The sequence below is a fragment of the Microchirus variegatus genome (assembly GCF_963457635.1).
Source record: "Microchirus variegatus genome assembly, chromosome: 5".
NCBI lineage: Eukaryota > Metazoa > Chordata > Actinopteri > Pleuronectiformes > Soleidae > Microchirus > Microchirus variegatus.
The window spans coordinates 5,385,721-5,407,495 of NC_139806.1; the positions used below are offsets into that span (position 1 = coordinate 5,385,721).

The 21,775-nt window shown below is 41.8% G+C and overlaps 2 protein-coding genes across 2 annotated transcripts; one reads left to right on the forward strand and one right to left on the reverse strand.

Annotated features, from left to right (window-relative positions):
- Positions 1–10,263, reverse strand: dnai4 (dynein axonemal intermediate chain 4; the record flags this gene model as incomplete). The annotated part of the gene is made up of 17 exons (XM_083888909.1): positions 1–45; positions 129–282; positions 364–590; positions 734–832; positions 1,694–1,806; positions 2,427–2,587; positions 3,852–4,006; positions 4,596–4,682; positions 4,764–4,918; positions 5,486–5,665; positions 6,242–6,415; positions 7,409–7,548; positions 7,633–7,789; positions 8,541–8,647; positions 8,740–8,912; positions 9,993–10,122; positions 10,205–10,263. 17 exons carry the CDS (start codon positions 10,261–10,263, stop codon positions 1–3), a joined length of 2,316 nt encoding a protein of 771 aa, XP_083745035.1.
- Positions 10,264–11,296: 1,033 nt separating this feature from the next.
- Positions 11,297–21,564, forward strand: fam151a (family with sequence similarity 151 member A; the record flags this gene model as incomplete). Its single annotated transcript, XM_083888910.1, has 13 exons — positions 11,297–11,409; positions 11,492–11,658; positions 13,743–13,886; positions 14,748–14,897; positions 14,992–15,154; positions 15,280–15,337; positions 15,656–15,745; positions 16,823–16,899; positions 17,012–17,148; positions 18,247–18,417; positions 18,551–18,666; positions 19,993–20,172; positions 21,211–21,564. The coding sequence occupies exons 1-13, from the start codon at positions 11,321–11,323 to the stop codon at positions 21,562–21,564; spliced, it is 1,896 nt and encodes a 631-aa protein (XP_083745036.1). The 5' UTR covers positions 11,297–11,320.
- Between the last annotated feature and the right edge of the window lie 211 nt (positions 21,565–21,775).

Consider the following 21,775-nt stretch of genomic DNA (forward strand, 5'->3'; position numbering starts at 1 on the left):
CTACGTCGAAGCTGCGGAGAAAACGAGGCCTTCAAGAACGTCCACCTGAAAGAGAAAATGCAATGTCGTCATGACACATACACACATAGATGATATCCTGAGCGTGTCCACCCGTGAGACACGTTTACCTGACTGCTGTCTCCCACGCTCAAGCCCTGGAGCTGATAAACTGTCACTTGTCCGTCACTGTCTCCAACCAGGACACAGTGTGACTGTGGGGCAAAGAGCAGGGACGTCATGGTCACGCCGGGGGCAGCGGGCTGCACAAGGACTGGGTCCAGGCTGAGGGACAGAGGACACAGGACACGTCACAAACTGTGGGGGACAGGACAGGACTGACAGTTCCATGAGTCTCTGACTCACATGCTTGAATTCAGGTCCCAGATCTCCAGCTGTCCCTCGTTGACGGCACCAAACACAGTGGCCCACTTCGGGGACCACTTGACATCGCACACGGGTTTCTGAGCGGAGGTGAAGCTCAGCGCGGGCCGAGGACGGTCCTGCTTCCACAGCTGTATCGTCCAATCGGAGGAGCAGCTCAGGAACACGTCGGCGCTGAAGGGACACCAGGCCACGCTGTTCACGGGACACTGCGACACAACATAAACGGCATCACGACCTGGACTGTGGCACTTCTATACACCTATGTACATATTCCTATAATATTATCCTCATCCATCTGAGGGTTAGGGTTATCCCAATTCCGGAGGCTTTTATTGTGAAGGTTACTCACAAAGTGTTTCCTGTACGTCTCCAGGACCTGCTGAGTGTTGGAGCACGAGCACTTATGGATGTGACCGTCCCACGTTCCCGTCAAGTAGACGCTGGAGTCCTGCAGGGAAGAGAAGAGCAGAAGATTTGATTAATGACAACATCATACTGTATGTTATGTTTGTTCTCTTGCTTTTTTTTTATGTTTTACTTTGTAGTTTTCACGCTTTTGTTTACTTTTATTTACTCGTGATGGTGATTCACCTGTTTCTTGATCCTTTTCGGTATTTAATCTCCCTTCCTTTATTTGTTTCAGGGTCACTTTCTTGTTCCCCACTGTCACACTTAGTTTCAGCCCGATTCCCTTCATATTTGCAGTTTTTCTGCGTCTATAAAAGATATGACTACAGTGTAAACTGTCAGCAGCACAGTCACAAGCCTAATAATAATAATAATAATAATAATCCTCTAATAACAGTTTACATTACGCTTTTCGCGACAGTGGGAACCCCGTGTAAAGAGAATTCCCGATGTCTTCAAATTTTCTCCCGACAACTTCAAAGTGCGTATAAAGAGAACGCGTCGGGCTCGCGACAGCGGGAGGTCAGGGTTTTAGGCGATTAGCATAAAGCGCGTGCTAATTAGCATATACCGCTGGACTTTTGTTCCCAAAAAAAGATGGCGGGGGATGAAGGAGGGCGCTGGACGCTACGTACGTGGAGCACCTCTGAAAACCAAGTGCCTGATCGGTATCTGGTCGGAGGACGAGAAGAAGGAGAAGAAGAAGCTGGAGTCATCCAGGAACAAGATGGCCGACATAAAAATGCAACAGCGGATGCGGGAGGGCGGCTACGATCGTACAGTCGAGCGAGTAAAGAGGAAAGTTGTAAGCGCCGCGGGTGTCCAGCCAGAATTCTGGGCGGTGTGTCTAAAGACGTTTTTTTAAAAAAAGCGTAATGTAAAGTCGGCCTTAGTAACTTACCGTTGGGTGGAAATCAAAACAGAGTCCAGGAGTCAGCGCTGACAGAACACTCTCTGTCTTCTTCACTCCTGCCTTCTTCTTTATGCTGTGGATCCTCTTGAGCTTCATCACATCTGGAACACAAACACAAAAAAATTGCCATCAGAGAGACAGACTTCACCACATTCAACAAGCCTCTGGCGCCCTCTGTCGGCCATGTTGGCAAGTGCGAGTACAAGTGTGGAAACACTAACGGACAAACACACAGAGCCACTACTACTGCAACAATACTTTTATTCCCACTATATCACACTGCTAAGCAGCTACATTGCTAACAGCACCAGAAACACCTGCCTAGGCTGCAAAGAAACCCTGAAAAAAGACATCATCGACTGGGAAAATGAATGCATTAAAGGTGAAGTAAGTAGTTTATAGTGACATCTAGAGGAGAGGCTGAAATAAGATTTAAAAAAAAAAAAAGATCCGCGTAAAAAGATCTGCTCGGGACTTCCGCTACAAGTAAAGCAACGTTTGATTTGTTCTCTCGGGTTTGTCCATACAGGCTCCCATAGAAACTCTGCCTAATGCAGCTTTAAATGAACTCCCACCGCATGTCAGGTTTCCTCCTCGGTGGACGACGTACAGTTTTTCTCATCGTGATGCACAGTGAGCTGAAACAGTGACAGTAGTGTGACAGTAGTGTGACAGTAGTGTGACAGTAGTGTGACAGTAGTGTGACAGTAGTGTGTAATACCGATACAGTCCAGGCCGTTGTTGAAGATGAACCACCTGCTGATCCTGCCGTCAGCAGACACAGACACCAGAGCCTCCGTCTTCTCCTCTGCCGTCAGAGTCAACTCCTGCTGAGTCCACCTGAGCTGCCACACGGGACCTGAGTGTCTGTTGGGACACTCACTGCACGCACACACACACACACACACACACACACAAACACACACACGTTTCGAATTTCAAAAATTCATGAAAATTATTCCTAGGTTTGTGAATATTTTCATTGGATCCTTGTTCAGGGCAGTGCCGACTATTACTGTGCACAAGTCATTCTGAGATACTTTTTGATTTTAAGACTGATGTCAGCTCACACGCACGCACGCATGCACACGCATGCACGCGCACGCACGCACGCACGCACGCACACACACACACACACACACATACACACACACACACACACACACACACACACACACACACACACACACACACACACAGTCTGGTTACATTAACTTACATTCATTTTCTGGAGACTGACTCTAACCTTAACCCTAACTTCATACTAACCACACAACATGTCTTAATGGGGACTTCATGGGCCCCACAATATGAGTAATACCTAACACAAACACACACACTCTAAGCATAATCCCAACCCTAACACAAATTTTTGTCAAATTTTGGACCAAAATTTCTTTGGAAAAACATTTTTTTTTATAATAATAATACAATTGACATTACAGTATGGCTTTTGTCAAATGTTGGATCAAATTTTTTTTCCCATTTTTTTCCCAATTTTGGACAATATAGTATAGTATGACGTTTTTTGTCCAATTTTGGACAAAACATTTTTTGGATTTTCAAATGTTGGATGACAGTCGTATGGCGTTATTTTTTTCAAATTTTGGACCAACTTTTTTTTTCAAAAAATTGTCACATTTTTAAGGACATAGTCTAGTATGACATTTTTGTCAAATTTTGGACTTTAACCATCATTTCTTCTGGCCTAATCCTAACTCTCAACCTAACCTTAAAACATTTATTCACCTTAGAATGTAGTCATTTACGTTACGGGGACTTGCTTTTTGTCCCCACAAGGAAGACAAGGCCCTATAGTGTGAGTGTGTAAACAGTTTTAGGTCCCCACAACATTAATAATACATAGGCACACACACACTAACCCTAACCCCAACCCTTACCTTAACCATCACATCTAAGTACCTAACCCTAACATAAACCAAATTCTAAGCCTGAAAAACATCTTCAAAGTTGTGTGGACCAGACAAAAAGACAAAATAACCACAATTCAAACCTTAGCCCTAACCCTTAACCAGTTTTTGGTCTCTGTGACGACTGCATGGTATCTCCTGCAGATGTTGGGATCTGGCTTCACCCACGTTTTCTGTGAACTGAACTTTCTGTCAGTGACGGAAAGAGTCTTCACCTGCTGCTGATCACGCGTGAGCCGCGGCCGCGTCCATGGACGCTGTGGACGGCGACGGTGCCGTCGTGCGTCCCCACAGCCAGACGCCCGGGGTTAACGGTGGAGAAGTCCAGAGAGGTCACCGCGCTGTCGCAGTGGACGACGCGCTCAGGCCACTGCGGAGCAAAGAAAAACGCCACCGTGATTCTCCTCAACCTGTCGCTCACAACCCTGCGTCCGCTCTGTGGGGGAAGGACGAAGACCAGAGGCGGTTCTAGAGTCTGTAGGGGCCCTAGGCAAAAATTCCTAGGGGGCCCCTTCCTTACAACCAGTGTTCATCACCATGATGTTACAAATAATCTGACACCAACGAAAAATTTATGACTTCAAAGTAAATGAAATAACATGGAAAAACCTTGTAATTAAAAAGTAATAATATAATGTAAAGAACAATAACATACTGTAAATAACTGAAAAAAATGTACATAAATTAAGTAAAAAAGGACTGTAAATAATCCTCTTCATTTTCCAACTTGCAGAACGATAACTTCACACAGGTAAACGTGAGGTGGTTCCCCTTTAGGGTCATTGTAAATCACCCATTGTTGTTTAAGGGGGACGGGGAGGCGGCTGGTCACTGCACATTTCAATAAAAACAGCCCTCAGGGGGCCCCCCTATCGGCTCAGGGGCCCCCAAGCAGTTGCCTGCCCTGCGCCTCTGACGACGTCCAACTCTGGAGCGCGAAAACGAAAACAGAGTCTTACTGTGGGGTTTTTCAGGGACCAGCAGCAAACCAGGCCCGGTTTCACGTCAACGTCATCGAATTCGCCGTAACCCACGGCCAACAGGTCCTAAAACTCAAGAGAAGCAAACATCACGCGCTGATCTTTACACAACGTCTAGAAATGCGGCTTGCGCTGCGTGAAACTTACCTGGTTCTTCTTGTTCCAGGCCATGCAGCTGACGCGGCGCCCCCTGCTGAGCTCACAGCTGAACGCCCACAGCTGCTGCAGAGCTGGAGAGCCGCGGCTTTCCGTGTCCTCCGTCCTCTGCTCGTCCTCCGTGACCTCAGGCTTCAGCGGACCGTCTGACACAGTTTTGATCCACTTGTATCATCACTCACATGTTCTATGACAAAGGATTTCTCAAGGTGTGTGTGTGTGTGTGTGTGTTCTTGTACTTGCGGCATACTGAGGACCAGTGAGGGTTTTTAACCAACAAAGTGAGGTCATTTTTACAAAGTGAGGACATTTTGGCCGGTCCTCACTTTGTTTTCATTGAAATCACTTCCTAAGGTTGCTATAACATGCTATACTCAATTTGTCCAAAAAAAAAAAATCTAATTTTGGTCGACATAGTATAAGTATGATGTTTTTGTCAAATTTTGGACCAAAAATTAAAAATCGAAAGTTTTTTCCAGTCCTTTTTGCTCTGGGGCTCCACCTGCAGACATGTTATGGTACTGCAACCAGTTGTTCTTTATAGATGTCATTCATGAAGTAGATATTTGTAATTGTGTTGATTTATAAAGTGGAAATGCTGGTCCTCACTTTGTCAGCAACACGGTCCTCAGTATGCAGCAAATACAAGAGTGTGTGTGTGTGCGTGTGTGTGCGTGTGTGTGCGTGTGTGTGTGTGTGTGCGTGTGTGTTACCTTCTAGTACAGACAGCTGTCGATAGGCAGCCAGCTCATGTTGGAAGCTATTTCCCAGGATGCTCCTCTCCATTACGAGTAAGGAGTACTGGAATCTCTCTGACTGCATGATGAGCTGCAGGTCTGTCTGAGGAGTCACGGCAAACACTTCCACATCCTTCAGTGAGCTGGCAGCACTGGCTGAAGGGATGTATGTATGAAGAATTGTCTCAGTGCAGGAAGATTTGACCATAAACACTTAGAAATGTCCTTATTTTTGAAGGAAAGCCCCTTTTTTTTTCAATGAATCAACTCTATACATTGTTAATGTGGTAAATGACTATTCTAACGTCTGGTTGTTAATGGAATATGTACATATATGTGTATAGAGGCCCATTTCCAGTGTTCTAATGGTACATTGTGTTTGCTAATGGCTAATTAGAAGGCTACTGGAGGATTAGAAAACCCTTGTGCAATCAGTTTTGCTGGTTTTTGGACATTATTTCAAATCTCGTCAATGTCTCGACTATATTTTCTATTCATTTCGCAACTCTTTTGATGAATAAAAGTGTGACTTTTAATGGAAATCACAACAAAGTTGTATAGGTGATCCCCAACTTTTCAACAGTAGCGTAATAACGACTACTTTTCCAGGTCAGAGACACCTCATCCTTTTGACCGTTTGTGCCACATTTGAAAGGATCCCCTCGTACAGAACATACTGGACAAATCATATACACATTATTCATGGAGGAAATTAAAAAAAAAGATTGTCACCTGTGCTGACTGTGCTGCCCACTGACACGCTCCTGTCTGCGCCTCCTCTGCTCACGTCCACAGCCGCCTCTGGACACTTCGCCGTCTCCGTCTCGTCTTCACCGCGGCCTCCGGCGCCGTCCTGCTCGCAGCTGCACGCGGTGTCGTACATGTCCCACGTGGTCACGGTCGTGGCTGCGGATCGTGGACACACATGATGTCGCGAAAGACGAAAGACTTTTCTTTGGCTTGCACGCGGTGCAAGACCACAGAGGTCAGAGGTCAGACCATAGTGGACACAGTACCAGGGTCTCTGCAGGTTTCAACAAGCCAAATTTAAGACTTTTTAAGACTTTTTTTAAGACCATAATGAATACCTTTTAAGACCCATTTCATGTCCGTAATGGCAAAAAAGTACAAAAGACATGAAGGAAAATTGGAGCCACAAATTTTTTAACTTGCACTTACCCATCTTATGCGAGCAATTCGGCCTAGCTGTGGGATTTTGTTAAGTTTTCTCCGCTGCTATGCTAAGCTATAACACACCGCGGCGCGCGCACAGCTCACTAGCTAGTTGTGCTCGATAAATTCTCGCCGGGCAGCACATGTGGTCTAATTTAGTTCCGTGTTGTAGTTGTAGAAACATTTCAAAGCAAGACTGATGTTTATGCATGTTTTAAAGGTGCATTACGTAATAAATCTAAAGCAACTGGCCATAAAATCCTCCTAATATGTCACAGAGACTCAGGAATAATGTTCATATAACAAACTGAACTCACCAACAACAACAGTACAGACAAAATATTTGCATTAAAAAAAAATATTTTGCAGACTGCAAATCATGTTTATTATTTTGAAATCATGTTTTGGCGTCATGTGGCGCCACCTACCGCCGTCTACCAATCGTTGCAGTCAGTAGAGTCGCAGCTGCCGAGCAACCACGGGTTGCCAGTTACGTCAGAAAAACGAAACCTTAAAGACCTCGGTGTTTTGAATTTGAATGTAGTAACAGTTTTTGGCCACATTCTTACATATGGCACCTTTAATTTTTTTTAAAATAATAGATTTTTAAGACCTTTTATGAGATTTTAGGAGAATTTAAGACATATTAAGACCTTAAATTCAAATGATTGGATTTAAGATTTTTTAAGACCCCGCGGAAACCCCTGAGTACGTGCAGACCCTCACCTGCGTCCACCGCGACCACGCCGTCGCTCTGGACGTGTTTGTTTTTAACGGCTCCGTTCAGCGTCTGCATGGATCGGTGCGTGTACTTGTCGTTGCCCGCTCTGTTCTTGCACACGTCGGCGTACTCTTTGTTTCTCTCTCTGTAAAACAAAACAAACCAATATAACCTAAAGGTTTTCACCGGTTACCCAATAAAAGTCTTGCTGTCGTCGATTTCAACTCACTGCACGGCTTCCGCGTCGCGAGCGTCCACAGACACGGCCGTACACGGGAGGTCCAGCAGTGAAATAGTGTCCGTCTCAGAAATGAAGACGTCTATGATGTCGTTCAACATGTCCTCCGTCACCTGTTCTTTCACCGTGTCTCTTTTCACCTGTGCATCTGGAAAAGGAACGGAAGAACAACAACAAAGAGTTGATTAAAAAACATGTTTTTCCTACAGGAAAACTACAGTTTAGAAGCCTTTCACTCAGCTACACCAAAGTCTGTAAAGAAAAATAATTTTGTCCTTTCACTGGCCATAAAATCCTCCTAATATGTCACAGAGACTCAGGAATAATGTTCATATAACAAACTGAACTCACCAACAACAACAGTACAGACAAAATATTTGCATTAAAAACAATCTTTTGCAGACTGCAAATCATGTTTATGTTTTGAAATCATGTTTTTTTGCATGTGGCGCAACCTACCGCCGTCTACCAATCATTGCAGTTCAGTAGAGTCTCAGCTGCCGAGCAATCACGGGTTGCCAGTTACGTCAGAAAACGAAACCTAAAAGACCTCTGTGTTTTGAATTTGAGTGTAGTAACCGTTTTTGGCTACATTTTTACATATGGCGCCTTAGCTGCTTAGCTGCTGCTCTACTGCTGCCTCACTTTGGTGGTTTGTGTCACTGAGATGAATCTGAACAAAGGATTTCAAACACAAAAGTCACAAAATGACACACCTGAAGTTACTTTTTGCAGGCAGCGGAACATTAACACGTGAAAAAATGGCTGATTTTGTCCACTGGCTTTGGTGCAGGGAGTGAAACTTTGGTTTCCAGTCAGAAAAGAGTGTCTAACACCAGTTTGTGATGGTTCTATGTGCACTTTATACATAATATACGTAAGAAGGTTTATGGATGAACCTGGGAAGTTGTTGGGCACGTCTCGTTTGGAGAACGTATCTTCAATCTCCTCGTTCATGGACTCGATTGTTGACTGGCTGGATATCCTGCTGCTTCCAAACACTGACCTGAGAACAGTTTTATTCAAATTTTTTTCAATTTAGAAATACACTACAGTATATTTAATTGATTTATTAACACGTGTCATGTGCTTGACTACCTGGAAAAGGCCACAGTGATGCTGCCTGTGGCTGTTGTGTGGTCCGATGCAGATCCAGGACCTGCAGAGAGTTCCTCCACAAAGAACCTGCAGCCTCGGGCCTGCACTGCCCCTGCTGGCTCTGCATGGTACAGCGGCTGAGGAGTCACATCGACGTCTTCTTCATTAAACACCTGAGGAGAGGGGACGAGACATTTTAGGAAAAGTGACATTTTGCCTTTTTTGAGGATTAAGACTTGGTTTTAGGGTTAGAACTGGGTTTAAATTAAGGTAAGGGGTTTTGTCTATGAGTGTCCTCTCTACCTATGCTGCACAAACATGTGTGTGTAATTGTGTGAGGTCCAAAAATGAGCAAACCTATGTTTGTGAGGACATTTCGAGCTTATGGGGTCCCCACAACTTTAAAGGGGCTTTTCAGGGATAATGCAATGTTGTGTGAGTTTTTTTTTTAAGGTTAGGTTGAGGGTAAGGTTAGGTTCAGGGTTAGGATTAGGCCAGACGAAATTATGGTTAAGGTCCAAAATTTGACAAAAACGTCATACCGTACTGTCGTCCAAAATTTGACAATTATTTTGGAAAAAAAAATTTGGTCCAAAATTTGAAAAAAAAATGTTATCCAAAATTGGATAAAAGGTTGTATACTATGTCCAAAATTCGACAAAAATGTCAAACTATAATGCCGTTCAAAATTTGTAAATTTTTTGTGAAAACATTTTTTGGTCCAAACTTTGACAAAAACGTCATACTATACTATGTCTTCCAAAATTGGAGACTTTTTTTGGAAAAAAGTTTTTGGTCCAAAATCTGACAAAAACGTAAATATCATACCATGTTGTCCAAAATTTGACAATTATTTTGGAAAAAAATGTTGGTCCAAAATTGAAAAAAAATAATAATGAAAAAAAAATTTGGTCCAAAATTGGACAAAAGGTCATATCGTCCAAAATATGGAAAAAAACATTTTGGGAAAAAAATTTGGTCCAAAATTTGACAAAAACGTCTTACTATAATGCCGTTCAAAATGTGTCAATTTTTTGTGAAAACATTTTTTGGTCCAAACTTTGACAAACAAACAAAAAAGGTCATACTATACTGTCTTCCAAAATTAGATTATTATTTTATTTTTTTTTAATTCGCCAAAAATGTGACTCTTTTTTTTTTTTTTTTTTTTACAAATTTCGTCAAAACTTTGACTTTCTTTTCCAAAGCAATTTTGGTCCAAAGTTTGACAAAAATGTGTGTGTGTGTGTTACCCGGACAGTGTCAGGTCTCTTGTCCAGCAGCACTCTGCTCCCTCCTGCAGTCAGACTGAAGCTCCTCCTGCTCACTCCGCTCTGTGTGTGTCTGCTGCTCACGTTCACCGCGTTCACGGCTCGAGACGACCTGTTACAAACAAACAAACAAACAAAATCACACACACAAAACCGAGATACACTATAGTGTTTACGTCACCGTGTCAACTTACGGCCTCAGAACCAGAGCTCGTCTCTTCTTTCTGTCTTCTTTCAGCGCAGACGTTGACATCTTGACAGTGTTGCAGCGTCGTCTTTTAGCTTGGACGTTACCATGGCAACGGGACGCCAAGCGACCATGCGGTAACTCCACCCCCTAATTTAATACTGTGATTCTGCCTGACGAGAGGTTAACGCACATTTTTTTATTCATCAAATAACCGACAAAACAGTTCATAATTACACTTTAAACATTAAATAATAGTTTGCATATCCCAAATTAGATGAACGCACGTGCAAGAAGTCAACCTCAGAGTTCATCTGAGGTTGTTTCAAGGCAGAGTGAGACCTCCTCCTTCTTATCGCATCACTGCACAAGCGGCCACGCCCCTCCACTTCCGGTGTAGTTATTTTGGCGTAACAGTCTTTTCCTGCCGATGAAAAGAAGACTAAAACACTCTTTATTCTTAATTTTCTCACCATAAACTTCCACAACATACAGTGTGTGAGTAGTTCTTTTTGTCTTATTTCATCATTGAGTTGTTACACAGGGGAAAAAAAACTTTTACTAGACTCTTTTTAATGGAAATTAATGAGATAATAGATTTTTATGGCACATAAACTACGTTGTTTGGTTTATACGAACCTTTCACAGAGCAGGACAATAACAGGAAATGATGACAACAAGGTATGCAGATTATAAATCTGGCTTAGAAACTAAGAAAAACACATTATTTATAGATCATTTATTATAGTCCAAAGTGCTTTATGGGTGAATGACAAATAGATAATAAGACAGAAAAAGGTATAGATAAATATATAAGTAAAGCAAAACTAAAAATATTTAAAACTAGAAACCAACGTGGATAAATTGACAAGCTAGGTATATTTAAAGTGGGTGTAAGTTTTACAATAAATGAATAAATAAATAAATAAAGGACTATCTTATCTTAAATGTTATTATGTTGTTTTTTAAGTCATAATCTACTTCTTATTCCTGACCTTAGATCGGAGCTGTGCGAGTGGAGCGGTCAAGGCTGAGAGGAAAGTGAAGAGAGTTATCAGAGCTATCTTTGCTCCTCTGATAAGACGCCGTTTAATGACAGGAGGATAAAATACTGACGGACCGAATGAGTCGCAGGCAGAGAAGGATGAGACAAGGAGAGGACGGCGAGACACAGAGGAGGACGGACCGAGGCTCAGAAGAGGGACAAAACAAGTCAGTGAGCACCACACTTGATGGTTGGTGACAGGTGTAGACAGGAGTTTCTGCTGCAGTGTTTTTGATGTGTGTCCTTCAGGATGAGGTCCAATCATGGAGGTGTGGACTCGGCACAGAGGGGACAGCAGGAGCGTTACCTGGGCTGTCTCACAAAGCAACAGCTCGTCATCGCATCTCTGAGTGTGGGACTTGTTATCCTGCTGATTGTCATCACAGTGACCGCTGTGCTGCTCACCAAAGAGTCAGGTACAGTCAACTGCACTCAAAGAACTGGCCCATAAATCAAATACATGCACTCTGAGGAGTTTGTTTGGTGTTTTAATTACAGCTCCACATTTTTATTTGCTTAATTTCAGATTTAACAGATTTGTTTTGATTTATTTTGCGTCATAAATATGTATTTATTGCGAATTACTCATCATTCCGTGTCGAAACAAGCACTTTTATTTTGAAATCATATGGGTATTTGACCCCTGAGGTTTTGAAGCGTGGTTGTATTTGACACAAATGTGATCGAGAAGTTGTGTGTTGTTGCTGCTGACCTTTCGCACAAACACAATCAGCACAGTCTAAACTCTGCGCTCAGTGACAACAGGGCTAAAAAAAAAAGAAAAGAACATGTTTGCTGCTTTATTTTGTCAAAAGTGCAAAATAAAGCTTTATAAACGACTCACTCCAAACACCAAATCCCATAGAGAAAATCAGCATTTTTACAACCATGCACACAGGAGTCGCTGATCCACTGCTGCCTCTATTAATACGTTTAAATACGTTGTTTTAGTAACTTAAAGGTGCCATATGTAAGAATGTGGCCAAAAACGGTTACTACATTCAAATTCAAAATACCGAGGTCTTTTAAGTTTCGTTTTGTGACGTAACTGGCAACCCGTGGTTGCTCGGCAGCTGAGACTCTACCGACTGCAATGATTGGTAGACGGCGGTAGGTGGCGCCACATGACGCCAAAACATGATTTCAAAACGTAATCATGATTTGCAGTCTGCTAAATATATATTTTAAATGCAAATATTTTGTCTGTACTGTTGTTGTTGGTGAGTTCAGTTTGTTCTATGAACATTATTCCTGAGTCTCTGTGACATATTAGGAGGATTTTAAGGCCAGTTGCTTTAGATAAATTACATAATGCATCTTTAAGGGTTTGAATTTGTGCGTTCAGATTGACCTAAGTGACATAAACTCACCAAACAAGGCAGCATTAGACCAGCAAGGCCCGTTTTCCCATAAGCTAAAAATCTGAATTTTCTCTATGGACTTTGGTTGGGGAGCGTGAGCAGTTAACAAACTCAATTTTTCAGCCTAAACAGATCGTTTTACGGCAACATAACGTGACAAACGTATTCTCAGTATATCATAGACTTAAGCAGACATGGATTTTACTCGGTGAGCCTTTTGTAAACTGTGTGTTCTGTATAATTTGTCACATTTATTTTTATAAAGCTGTAAGACAAAGTTCACACGATAACACGTATTTCTACGTTTATTCAGCTCTAGACAAACACTTGTTTGGGCTTTGTGTTTACATTTAAAAGGACACATTTCTATGTGTTTCCTGTTGATTTAAACAGAGAACAACGTCCAATAAGTCGCTCTCTAATCGAAGAAGAGCACTGGAGTTTTTATCTTCTCCCATGTGAGGCTTTAACTGACTGCATTTTATAGCCGACTTCTGCCAAAGTGCACACCATATAGGGTTTATAACACAAACATGACTTTTTCTTAATGCCTGTAAAAGTCATAAAATGCAACTAATGACTGTGAGAACCTAAAATAAACAGAGAGAGTGACGTGTTACGCTGGCGTCCAATCGGATTTTATCGGAGTCAAAAACAGTCTAATCTCCAGAGTGGAGCGTTCAAAGAAGTGAAACTACGAGCTGTAAAGTCATAAAAACACTGAGCCAAAGTGGGCTTTTATATGCACTTAGATATGAACTGATATGGTGAGACTCAAGGCAAAGAAACACTTATAATTGACTCACTATTCCCTTAAAACTTGAACTCATGTCAGTTTTCACACGTTTGTGTGATTGAGCTCACTTTTTCACACTTTTAACTGTCGTTCCTTGACATTTGACCTGTTTATTTGTGTTGTTTTAGTATTTTCTACAGTGTTTTATTGTTTTATTGTTTGTTCTTAGGTCTAATAGGCCACACGTTATTATATATTTCTGACGTACAGCACTTCGTTTCAGCTGTTGTTGTTTTTTAAAGGGCTTTATAAATAAAGTTGGATCGGATTTGGATTTTTTTGTTGATCTAAAAACGAATACAATTCGATTTAATGTACGTACATGTTATGTGTGTCCATTCAGCGTCTCCTGTTCCCTCTGCTGTCACTGGCGCAGACATGCTGGACTACCTGGTCCAGTCCGGTAACATCAGCAAACCTGACGGTCTGCTGGCGACGTGGTTTCACAGGGCCAACAAGAAAGAGGAGATGAACAAAGCTTTAGCGAGTAAACACACACACACACACACATCTACATGTCTTCATCACACTGCATAATGTCCCCACAATGAAAAAGGTCCCCACAAATAAGGTGTTTTGCCAGGGGGTGGTCCACACAAGCACTTAAAGACAAGACCATACACACACAGACACGCACACATCTACATGTCTTTACCACATTGTGGGAACCATGTTCGGGAACGGGCACAATGTCCCCACAAGGAAAGATGTCCCCACAAAAAAGGCGTTTTGCCAGGGGGTGGTCCACGCTAGGATAGAAAGACAAGAGCGCGCGTGCACACACACACACACACACACACACAAACAGTTACTACTCCTGAGTTGTTACACTACCATTCAAAAGTTTGGGCTCACTTAGAAATGTCCTTATTTTTGAAGGAAAAGCACTTTTTTTAATGAATATAACATTAAATGAATCAGAAATACACTCTATACATTGTTAATGTAAACTAATTTAATGGAATATGTACATAGGTGTATAGAGGCCCATTTCCAGTGTTCTAATGGTACGTTGTGTTTGCTAATCATGTTAGAAGGCTATTGGATGATTAGAAAACCCTTGAAAACCCTTGTGCAATGATGTTAGCACAACTGAAAACAGTTTTTAAAATCATTATTTCCAATCTTGTCAATGTCTTGACTATATTTTCTATTCATTTTGCAACTCTTTTGAGAAAATTGTATAACTTTTGAACGGTAGTGTAAGTCCTACAGAGAAATGTAATCCACATTTTAAAGATAAAGATAATAAAGTCTCAGAATTCACCCAGGAACCGCCAAACTGACCGATAACGCGTATAATGTGTGTGTAGCACCTTATGATGTCATGACCCTCTCTCTGTACCAGGTGACGTCATGATCCTGGAGGCTGACGTCACCGTGCACGGTCTCGGCACGCCCAACGAAAAGCCAATCCCCATCATGGCTCATCCTCCGTCCATCTTCAGCGACAACACTCTGGACCAGTGGCTGGACGCCGTGCTACCCTCAGAGAAAGGTTTTGTCAATATGTTATAAAATCGTAAAAAAACAAAGATTGTTGTTTTAATCTCAGTCTCTCTCTTTCTCTCTCTCTCTCGCTCTCTCTACAGGGATTAAGTTGGACTTCAAGAGTTTAAAGTCAGTGGGTTTGTCCCTGGACCTGCTTCGTCAGAAGAACAGCGACAGAGGAATAAAGCAGCCCGTGTGGCTCAACGCAGACGTCCTCCGAGGTCCGAACGTGCCGGACTTTCTTCCACCGGTGAATGGAACTGTGTAAGACATAAACCCAGTATTTCATTTCACCTGTGATGGTCTACAGAGACAGGAAACATGAGTAAAAAAACTCACCTCTCCTTCCTCCTCCTTCATCATCCTCCTCCTCCTCCTCATCCTCCCAGATTTCTGCAGCTGATTCAGGAGAAGTTTCCACATGTGACTTTGTCTCCTGGATGGAAGGTATCACAAAAACCACGGTTATTTATTATATTCATTTTATTGTAAAGCACTTTGTGATTTTATATCCGTGAATGGTGCTATTTAGATCAACTTTACCTACTTATAAGCGCACAAAACAAACGAGTAATAGTAACTCCTGTAGACCACACTCCTGTAGACCACACTCCTATTAGACCGCACTAAACCACAGCTGTGTTGCATCCTTTTCTGAGGTGTGTCAAAATATCATTTTAGATGAATTATTGTCTTCATTCTCCACACATTTTCCTCTACAGAACACGCAGAGAACATCTAACAAGGCATTGTTTCTGACAATAGGTGGCCTACGGTCCTCCACTCTTCACGGAATCCTACAACAGGTCCATGGTAGAAGAAATGTACGGTCTCATCAAAGACGTCCCACAGAGGGTGAGCATGAAAACAACCCTTCAAAACACCTCGCCCACGCCATAAAACATCAACGAACGAGCGGATATGAGTTCAGTTTGCGACATTTAAAGACCTTTTTAATACAACCGAGACGTTTAAATATCAATAACAGACATCATTTGTGTTCAGTGTGGATTCTGAGGTCTAAAAAGTATTACATTATACTAAGTTATGTTGCATTAGAAACAAATATTCTCTCAAAAAATAATTTTTTACTGACTGTAACATTTATTCAAAGCTCACATCGAGTGGTCCTGTTGCACATAAATGTGAGTTATGGAGGTCTACTTACATACATTAACTTGTTTTTATGTTGCTGTAAACGAGCCGATAGAAATCCTCTTTTCTGACGCTGTTTACCAGCCACGAGATTTGAGACACAACTCTCACACCCAGAAGACAGACTGTCTTGTGATTGGCCAGTACCCGGAAATGACATTTCAGCACACCAGCTCTCAGAAGCACAGCGCCCCCCTCTGGAACAGTGGATGCACTGCTACTCATTATCAAAACATTGTTTTAACAGTGTTTAAAAATAGCTTCTTCACGACTCCCCGCCACAGTCCGGAGACAGAAGACACTGTCGCTCGTGAAACACCTATACAACGGACGTTCTTCTTCTTCTGCGGTTCAATGTGCGCAACCGGATGTGCCCGGACTAGTGCCCGGAGCAGGAGGATCCGTTGTTCAGGAGAACCGTTGTTTACGTAACCATAACGGGATTTTTCAGAGATCTCGCTGAGCCCGAGATTACAATAAAACACAGCGTTTTCAGCAGTGGCTGAACTGTTTGTTTAGAACCTTCAGGGCTTCGTAAACGAGGTAATGACGCAGATACACACTAAAAAAAACAGCGTTAATAGGAACTTACGGTCTATGTGACCTTTAATGTGGAATACTAAACTTTAGGAGAATTTTATAGCCCCAGTGAACGTGACTTCCATGGATAATGACCTACACTGTCGGAGAGTCGTGATGTTTACACTTCTAGATCATATCATTTGGCTTATATTCACCACCACCGTGCTGTAGTGAACATGTACAAACTCTCCTCAGGTGACGTTTCCAGTCCACGCACTGTTGGTCCGTGACGGCTGGCAGCACCTGAGCTGGCTCCTCAACCAGTCTCCACGGTAACGTACGCAGTTTACTTTTATTTACATTATTTGTTTGTGTAATAAAACAAACAAACTAAAAATTGACTGCTCGACTGACGACTGCTCCGTTTTGCGACCTCGTCTCCAGGTTCAGTCTGACCTTGTGGCAGGGGTCAACGCATCCGAATATCAGCGACCTGCTGTTTGTGCGTGACAACACGCAGCACCGCGCAGTCTACTACGATATATATGAACCGACGCTGTCTCAGTTTAAAGAAGCCGCAGGTAAGACGCACACACACTCAAATACACATTACTAACGTATATAAGTTGCATACTAGCCCTTTATTACTAATCATTAAGCACGTATAAACACCTTGTTCTACTTCTACTGCGACATGAATTAAGATTTTTCCTACATAAGGTGTTAATACGTGCTTAATATTTACTAATAAAGGGCTAGTACACTACTTAATAAGCACCTAGTTAATGGTGAATATATAATCTAGTGTTACCAAAAGTAAATCTGTCAGTGGGGTATAAGGACATTTTGGATTTATAGAATTCTTAAAACTAAGCGAGTATTCTTGTAAATCTAGAAAAACACAGAAAACTAGACTAAACTCACTAAAAACGAGACAAAACTCACTAAAAATTAGTTCTCAATTTCACTTGATTTATTGATTGAACGATTGAACTTTGAAATAAATAAATATGTCTATGAAGGTTTAGGACTTGAATTTCTACAAGAAAACAGAGAGATATAGAGCTTGCGTTGGACTGAATGGTGTCGTAATTACAAAAATACAATATTACAATTGGTTTATGTGCAGAATTTTGCAGAAAGTGGCACATTTCCAAAAAATATAAAAATACTACGTAATATTATTTTGTTGTGAACATTTTGTATTTTGTTCATTCTGAAATAACACCTAATTTTACATAATCTTATTCTACCTCTATTACGACATAAAATTACGATTTTTCCCCACATAAGGTGTTAATACGTGCTTAATATTTACTATATATGTTAATAAGCGGCTAGTAGATCGTGAATATGTGTTCCCTAATATAAAGTGTTACCGACAGTTAATCTGTCAATGGGGAAAGGACATTTTGTATGTATAGAATTCTTAAAACTAAGCTTAGAAAAATAGAAAAAAACACACCAAAAACTAGACAAAACTCACTGAAAATTATGAAATTTTATTAAAAACCAGTTCTTAATTTCAATTGATTTATTGATTAAATGATCGAAATTCAAAAAATGTGTCTATGAGGGTTTAGGACTTATATATAGCGCTTGTGTTGGACTGAATGGTGTCATAATTACAAAAATATAGATAAAAATACTACATAAAAATGATTGTTGTTTACTTACAGGCGTGCAGGGACGAGTGAGGACCTTCTACCCTGGAGGAGACCTGATGGACTTCCTGTGTCCAAACACCGATTCAGACAGCGGCCTCCCGTCCACAGTGGCACAACGCAGCAGCCTGAATGTCCGCTGGTTCACAGTCACTGACCGCACGTCCTTACTGGCTCAGCTCTTAGGTCTGAAGAGACAAAAACAGTCCGTGATTGGAAAAAAGCTGTGATTCAGAAGCCGAGAATGACAGAAAAATTCACATGTACAGTACGAGCGTGTGAATTTAGAGTCAGTGATTCTGATTCCATGTGTGTCCAGGTGGTGCTGGACAAAGAGGAGGCATGTTGGTGGTGCGGCTGATTTCTGACGACACGCGACCTGGTGTGATTCTGGTGGAAGGTTCTGGAAAGAGCTCGGAGCAACTCACACTGCAGGTAATCTAATGTCATCATTTTTTTTATTATTATTTAGCTGATAATTTGTCATCGTCTGAAGCAAAAAAATTACAATATACTTTAATATATACTGTTATCTGCTAGTTTTAAAGGTGCATTATGTAATAAATCTAAAGCAACTGGCCATAAAATCCTCCTAATATGTCACAGAGACTCAGGAATAATGTTCATATAACAAACTGAACTCACCAACAACAACAGTACAGACAAAATATTTGCGTTAAAAAATATATTTTGCAGACTGCAAATCATGTTTAGAAATCATGTTTTTTTGCATGTGGCGCCACCTACCGCCGTCTACCAATCATTGCAGTCAGTAGAGTCTCAGCTGCCGAGCGACCACGGGTTGCCAGTTACGTCAGAAAAACGAAACCTAAAAGACCTCTGTGTTTTGAATTTGAATGTAGTAACCGTTTTTGGCCAAATTCTTACATATGGCGCCTTTAAGAACCACGCTTCAAAACCTCGGGGTCAAATACCCATATAATTTCAAAATAAAAGTGCTTGTTTTGACACATGATGTGTAATTCACAATAAATACATATTCATGACGCAAAATAAATCAAAACAGACAAATAATTCTGAAATTAAGCAAATTATAACGTGGAGCTGTAATTAAAACACCAAACAAGCTTCTTAGGACCGCTCGTAGGACTCACTGTCCTGATCTGTTCGTGTTGAAGCTTTAAAAAAGTATTTTTCCTGCCATTTTAATGTCAAATTTGGTCGGAGCGCTGAGGTCACACCTTTTAACATAGAGAAAACCCTTTTTTATAACTTTTAATCATTAACTTGTCTAGAACACATGGACCGAGTTTGACGCGGCTAGCTTTAAAACGTGCTAGGAGGAGTTTGTTCAAAATGCGTACTAGACTAGCCATTTCTGCTTCTGCAAAATGGCCGACTTCTGGGTGGGCGGAGCTAATGGAAGTGCATTAGAAGTATTTGTTTGGAATCATGAGAGCAACACGTGTACCAAATTTGGTTATAATCGGAACAACTATGTGCGACTTAGACGCGATAGAATAAAAATCCCAAAATTTTAGCATTTAACACAATTTTGGCCACTTTCTCTCACGTCCATGAACCTGACTTCTGGAGGCGCTATAGAGCCCTGTGGCTTTAAAAGGGTTCAGGCCCTATGCAGCGATCGCATTTTACACTGACCCAACCTTTTCTTTTACCAAATTTCAAGTCTTTTTATGCACGTTAACCCCCTCAGAAAAATAATAATCTTAACGGGAACAATAGGTTCTGTACTGTGGATGAATGAACGCGTGTGTGTGTGTGTGTGTGTTTGTGCAGGACGTCCTGCAGCTGGTTGACCAGACGGACGACGCTCCCTGGGGCGTTTACCTCCGAGTCCATACACAGCAGCTCCTGGAAGCTTCTCTCTCGCTGCTGAGTTCGGCGTACGGCAGCAGGACGCTCCGCAGGCCTGTGTGGGTCAACATGGACGCTTCAGAGAGCAGCGAGCGCACAGATGTGAGAGAACCCGCCACAGAATTACTGCACATGGAAGTGTTTGCTTTGGCTGCACCTGTGATCAAAGCCGTCTGTGAGGTTATAGAACTAACCACTCCTATTTCGCCCACAGTTTTGCGTCAATTTCATCATTTTGTAGGGAGTTTTATTCCCACTGTCATCTTTAAGAAGCATGATTACCAGGGGCTTGGGTCAGGATCCACACATTTGGTTTGAAGGGGGGTCACCAATGAAATGATGATTTATCAAACTTACATCGCCCTAGAAATGGCTGCTTTAGCTATTAAGAACATTATATATAATTATTAAGATATAATAATATATTAAAGGTGCATTATGTAATAAATGGCTATAAAAAACAACTGGCCATAAAATCCTCCTAATATGTCACAGAGACTCAGGAATAATGTTCATATAACAAACTGAACTCACCAACAACAACAGTACAGACAAAATATTTGCATTGAAAAAAATATTTTGCAGACTGCAAATCATGTTTATGTTTTGAAATCATGTTTTGGCATGTCTACCAATCATTGTAGTCCGTAGAGTCTCGGTTGGCAGTTACGTCAAAAAACGAAACCTAAAAGACCTCGGTATTTTGAATTTAAATGTAGTAACCGTTTTTGGCCACATTCTTACATATGGCGCCTTTAAGGCTCACGAGAAGATTAACGGTTATCCACAAGAGCGTGAGAATAAATTGACAAAGAAACACGACGGCACTCCAATACATGACAGAGACTTTCCAACAGGGGGAGACACAGCATGTTTCACCTGAATATACAAAAAAAACATATTTATGTGGCATTAGTTACTGGATTAAGTAAATTATAAAGAACAAAATGCAAAATATACACAAATAATTGACTGGCAATGCCCTAATTTGCACTTTGTGTGAGCATGTAATTGTAATTCAAGGGATTGTGCAATAATCCTAGTCCAAAAAGTGGCTCCCTACTTATCTCGTTAAAATGTTTGGGATTTTCCTCACCGATGTTTTGCTGTGTGTCCTCTCTCCGTTGTTTCTGCTTACAGGAGTTTGTGTCCACAGTAGAGAGGCTGTTCCCGTACGTTACCCTGGTCCTGAGCCGGCACAGCTGGCCTCCTCGCGTCCCGGCGTCCGTGGCGAGCTTGTCTCAGAGAGTGGCTCTGCACCTGAGCACGGCGTCGCTGATGGAGGGAGAGCGGGAGCTTCGTCACTCTGTCACAGCAGCAGCAGCAGCAGCAGCAGCGATGGACAGATACGACGTCGTCGTGGAGGAGGAGGAGGAGGAGGAGGAGGAGGACGGCGACGCAGAGAGCAGAGCGTTGGACGTCTTGAAAGCGCTGAAGAGTCGGCGCACGGGGAGAGCAAACACAAACCTGTATGTGATCAGGAAACAACCCTGAGCAGACATACTGTTATTATTATACAGGAGGGTAAATATTCTATAAAACCAGCAGATGTTAGAGACACAATGAAGCATCACTGTATAGTTTATTTTTTATGTAAGATTCACAATGTTACAGTCCCTCAGAGCAGAATTAGGGTCGAAACTGAATGTACACCACATGAAATGTTATGTTAAATAAAACAATTTACATAATAAAGAGCTATTTT